The following is a 5,044-nucleotide window of genomic DNA, read 5'->3' as shown; positions in this document are numbered from 1 at the left end:
AAATAAAGTTCACCCCGCCGCACCGCCTCTAAAAAAGGACCTCTTTTGACCATCTAAAGGTACACGTTTTGGACTCTGAACCAGGCACACTATGAAACTACATTATCTACATTGAAGATAAAGTAAATAAACTAAAAGTAAGATATAATACACAAACAACAGTTAATAAATAATTGTAATAGTCCTTTATTAATTAATTTATCTTTCATATTATTATATTTATTAAAATTATAGAATAAATCGGCAATACATAAATAAATATGATACATTGAACAATTTTCGCTTAAAATTTTATTAATATCGCACTGTAAATACTCGTACTATAGTTAAATTTCAATACTGTATGTAGTTATTTACAAAATTTACAGTGGCGTATCTTACTTGTAAAACCGGTTTTGTGGAATATTTATTCTATGAAGGGGGGTGGAAGAAATGACCAAAAATACCCATGAATGACTGAAATTTCTGCCCAATTTCATTTCATCAGTTTACATCCAAATTTTATTAAGAAAAGTAGAATAAACAAAGTACATAAAAACATTTTTAATCCTTTTCTCAAAAACTTCTATATTACCCCCGGTTCATACTCCCCATTCTCACCGGCTCAAGCTTTCGCTTAAAATTTTATTAATATCGCACTGTAAATACTCGTACTATAGTTAAATTTCAATACTGTATGTAGTTATTTACAAAATTTATAGTGGCGTATCTTACTTGTAAAACCGGTTTTGTGGAATATTTATTCTATGAAGGGGGGTGGGGGGAAATGACCAAAAATACCCATGAATGGCTGAAATTTCTGCCCAATTTCATTTCATCAGTTTATATCCAAATTTTATTAAGAAAAGTAGAATAAACAAAGTACATAAAAACATTTTTAATCCTTTTTTCAAAAACTTCTATATAATTACCCCCGGTTCATACTCCCCATTCTCACCGGCTCAAGTTGCGCCACTGTTAAATAAACCCAATGAAAAATATATTGCACTAGATTAAGTTTAAATAGAAAAGATAATATTGTCAAAATATATTAAAAGTAGTCCAGGATTCCCCTCTTCAGTTCCAAAACACTTGGAAGTGGCTTATCCTAGTTCCAGTCGTTTAGGATCATTGTGCTCTTGGGAATCCACACAAATGCAGAAGACCCAGAAGAGGTCAAAAGTGAAAGTCTCTTGGAATAGAAACATAGAAATGTTTCTCCTTCTGTTATTTGGAGTGAAAATGCAAGGAACAACATCAGGAGAGAGAAATTACGATCGGGAGACTCTGATACTCTGAATTAATAGTTCAATGTTATTGCTAATTTTCCAGTGCCAATGAAAAAATAACTTCTTTGGACTTTGCTGTTGAGCCTTGCTCTTGCTGCATACCTACTCATCTCATGACTAGTAAGTATCGGGAGACTCTGATACTCTGAATTAATAGTTCAATGTTATTGCTGATTTTCCAGTGCCAATGAAAAAATAACTTCTTTGGACTTTGCTGTTGAGCCTTGCTCTTGCTACATACCTACTCATCTCATGAATAGTAAGTATGTAATGAGATGAGAATGTAATACTCTCAATTGATCTTCCGCTGTGGAGATACATGTTTATAGCAATTACAATGTAATTGGGGCATATTAAGGCATCAGCATCTCACGAGGTAAAGTATACCGTATACCTCTATAATACTGAAATCAAACAGTTTCTCTATCTTCAGTTATGCTTTGGGTTCAGCTTTGGTCAACGAAAATTCGGCATATCCCACAGGCTTCCAGGAAATATCGTACCTCTTCCGTCCTCAGATAATGAAACTCTGAGTGGCATGGAACACTTCGTTCATATCCTTACCCTGAAGAGGGGGCAGCGAAGTTAACTCTCCATTAGACAAAGACCTACCGGTGCTTCCCATACCTGACTGCGGGGAAGAGAGAGAAGGAAGCTCGCCACTTTCCATATGATCTTCATCAGGGGCGGTCTCGTAACGTATAGAGCGAAGGTAAGCCTGTTCCAGGTGCGACTGGAAGTAATCCGCGCCTGAAAAATCATAGTAAAATAAGTGTTAGAAATCATATCAATTAATTTAATGGTAGTCCATAAAAATCCATTTTTTAGCCCTTTTTTTACAAATACAAAATTGCTTCAACCTCATGTGTTTAATTCAGTAAAATTTTTGTAGCCAAAACCGAATGTCAGCCCAAAGCAATCACCCTATCTAGGGCTGATTAAGAGGCTGACGAAAAACGCCGACCCCGTCTGAACACGGGAAAAGGCGAGGAAGAAGAAGACTCTGTTCCAAATACACAAGACCTTATTTAGGCTGCTGGGGTAGGTAAATGGACTATTCAGTCTCATTCTGGCAGTATAAACAAGGTACTTTCTTTTCTATTAAAATCAATACTCCTGGTTACTTACACACAGAGCGTGGTCTGCGTCTTGGGAATCCACACAAATGCAGAAGACCCAGAAGAGGTCAAAAGTGAAAGTCTCTTGGAATAGAAACATAGAAATGTTTCTCCTTCTATTATTTGGAGTGAAAATGCAAGGAACAACATCAGGAGAGAGAAATTACGACGGGAGACTCTGATACTCTGAATTAATAGTTCAATGTTATTGCTGATTTTCCAGTGCCAATGAAAAAATAACTTCTTTGGACTTTGCTGTTGAGCCTTGCTCTTGCTGCATACCTACTCATCTCATGACTAGTAAGTATGTAATGAGATAAATGAGATGAGAATGTAATACTCTCAATTGGATTCGATCAACACAAGAACCCGTGAAAAGAAATCTCCTCTCAAACGATGAAAATAAAAGTGGACAAGTTTCTAGGTCGAAAATTACCAAAACTCGGTTAAAGCTAAAAATCCCGAGACCTTGATCGACCTAGAGGTAGAAGAGGTGTCAGTAAGATACCTAACATAATTTGAGATACCTATTCAGATGAACAAACTCTAAAGAATGTAGAAAATGAGATCACTCCGAAATTGCTTTGCTTCAACTTTCAAATTTCGTGTGTGTGAGGATATGAAATAATAAAGTAAAGATCTTAAGCCCAAGAGTTGGGTGCGTATATTTCGTATGATTTTAATAGCACATGAATTGACTTATCCCATTTATTGCTTGTACATGATAAGTTTGCCCCACATGGTACTTCAAACTATTGTAATTGCATATATCAGTTGTAACCATTTCAAATTCACAAATACACAAGTTGAAAGCATATACTGCCCACCAGCTCAAACCCTTGACTTAAAGAATACATGCAAAAAATGTTTCGAGACATCTTGACAGACTACAGGACCACCCCAACCCTGAGACTGTCCATCTTCTTAGGTTTGAAGACCTAACCAGACGGTTAAAGCGTGTAAAACCGTATGAACTGTCTACTTGTATCCATGTACAATATTATAGAGCGAAGGTAAGCCTGTTCCAGGTGCGACTGGAAGTAATCCGCGCCTGAAAAATCATAGTAAAATAAGTGTTAGAAATCATATTAATTAATTTAATGGTAGTCCATAAAAATGCATTTTTTTAGTAAAGTTTTTGTAGCCAAAACCCAATGTCAGCCCAAAGCAATCACCCTATCTAGGGCTGATTAAGAGGCTGACGAAAAACGCCGACCCCGTCTGAACACGGGAAAAGGCGAGGAAGAAGAAGACTCTGTTCCAAATACACAAGACCTTATTTAGGCTGCTGGGGTAGGTAAATGGACTATTCAGTCTCATTCTGGCAGTATAAACAAGGTATTTTCTTTTCTATTAAAATCAATACTCCTTGTTACTTACACACAGAGCGTGGTCTGCGCGGTGGTAGAGAGGGACTTTCCATGCCAGGTGGGGGTTGAGATAACACCAGATCCAGTACTGATCCTCCTCTCTGTATAATGAGTAGGGCTTTCTTGTATTTGACACTGAGTAGATCTTGACCGTTCACTGAGACTATACGATCACCTGAAATGGAAGTCGGACATACTTTGAGATATGGGGACATACTATGAGATATGAGGACATACTTTGAGATACGGGGACATACTATGAGTTATAGGGACATACTATGAGATATGAGGACATACTATGAGTTATAGGGACATACTATGAGATATGAGGACATACTATGAGATATGAGGACATACTATGAGTTATGGGGACATACTATGAGAAATGAGGACATACTAGGGGGCAATGATAAGTATATTCATATTTCTTGTTATTTTCTTTAGCTATTTCTATTGATTATTCTTCTTTCCCCGGATAAAATTCCATACCTCGGCTGGGATTGAACCCACGCCCTCCTGTTTACCAGGCGAGCGCCTTGACCACTACACCATTGAGGCAGGGAAAAGTGAGTAGAAATTGACATTTTTCAAGCTCTATTCTAAATCTAAACTCTACTTCTTCTTCGCGCTCTCTCGTGTTCAGACAGGGTCGACATTTTTCGTCAGCCTCTCAACCAGCCCTGACTAGAGTGATTGCTTTGGTCTGGCATTTGGTTTTGGCTACAAAAAATTTACGAGCGGATGCCCTTCACACTCAATCTTTGCTATTTCTTTAGCAAGGAAATTTCAGGGAGTTAAGTTATTAATAATAAATGTTACCATTTTTCCCCCTACCAAAACCTCAGTGTAAAAGTAGCGTGTTTTGCCACTTACCAGCTGTGCAGAATAGAAGTGAGTCCCATACTCTGCTAGCTGTTGACAAAACACTATGAACAGATCTTCAGCTCTCTCTGGCAGAACACCCTTTCGCTCCCTGTGTCTCGCTTGGAGCTCAGCAATGAGAGGGGCCTCACAGTCTGACGTGATGGAGGATTCGGGCAGATAATGCTCTAGCAGGAAGTAGTCACCACAGCCTCCGTGCTTCTGTGAGGACGACTGGTGTTTTAGAGCTAAAACGCCTCTCTACTGTGTTTTTGATAGCCCAAGGGTTTGGTACAGCTTGTATGAGAGAAAAACGTAGTCGAGCACTTGCGGGTCTTGTAAAGAAGAATATGGGAGTTTTTTTGTATTTGAAATATACAAAAAAAGCCGTTACAAGAGTGTTATAAAAGTCGGAATTTTTGACCAT

At 38.0% G+C, this 5,044-nt stretch overlaps 1 protein-coding gene across 1 annotated transcript; it reads right to left on the bottom strand.

Moving 5' to 3' along the window:
• Nucleotides 1-1,578: 1,578 nt before the first annotated feature.
• On the bottom strand, nt 1,579-5,044 carry LOC113466237. Its single transcript, XM_026821458.1, has 4 exons — nt 5,012-5,044; nt 4,630-4,851; nt 3,767-3,992; nt 1,579-2,018 (listed from the first exon to the last, which is right to left on the bottom strand). The coding sequence occupies exons 1-4, from the start codon at nt 5,042-5,044 to the stop codon at nt 1,783-1,785; spliced, it is 717 nt and encodes a 238-aa protein (XP_026677259.1). The 3' UTR covers nt 1,579-1,782.

This window comes from Diaphorina citri, unplaced genomic scaffold (assembly GCF_000475195.1).
Source record: "Diaphorina citri unplaced genomic scaffold, Diaci psyllid genome assembly version 1.1 scaffold233, whole genome shotgun sequence".
NCBI classification, from domain to species: Eukaryota; Metazoa; Arthropoda; class Insecta; order Hemiptera; family Psyllidae; genus Diaphorina; species Diaphorina citri.
Note: the sequence above shows the minus strand (reverse complement) of the source record. Positions and strands in the feature narration are given on the sequence as shown.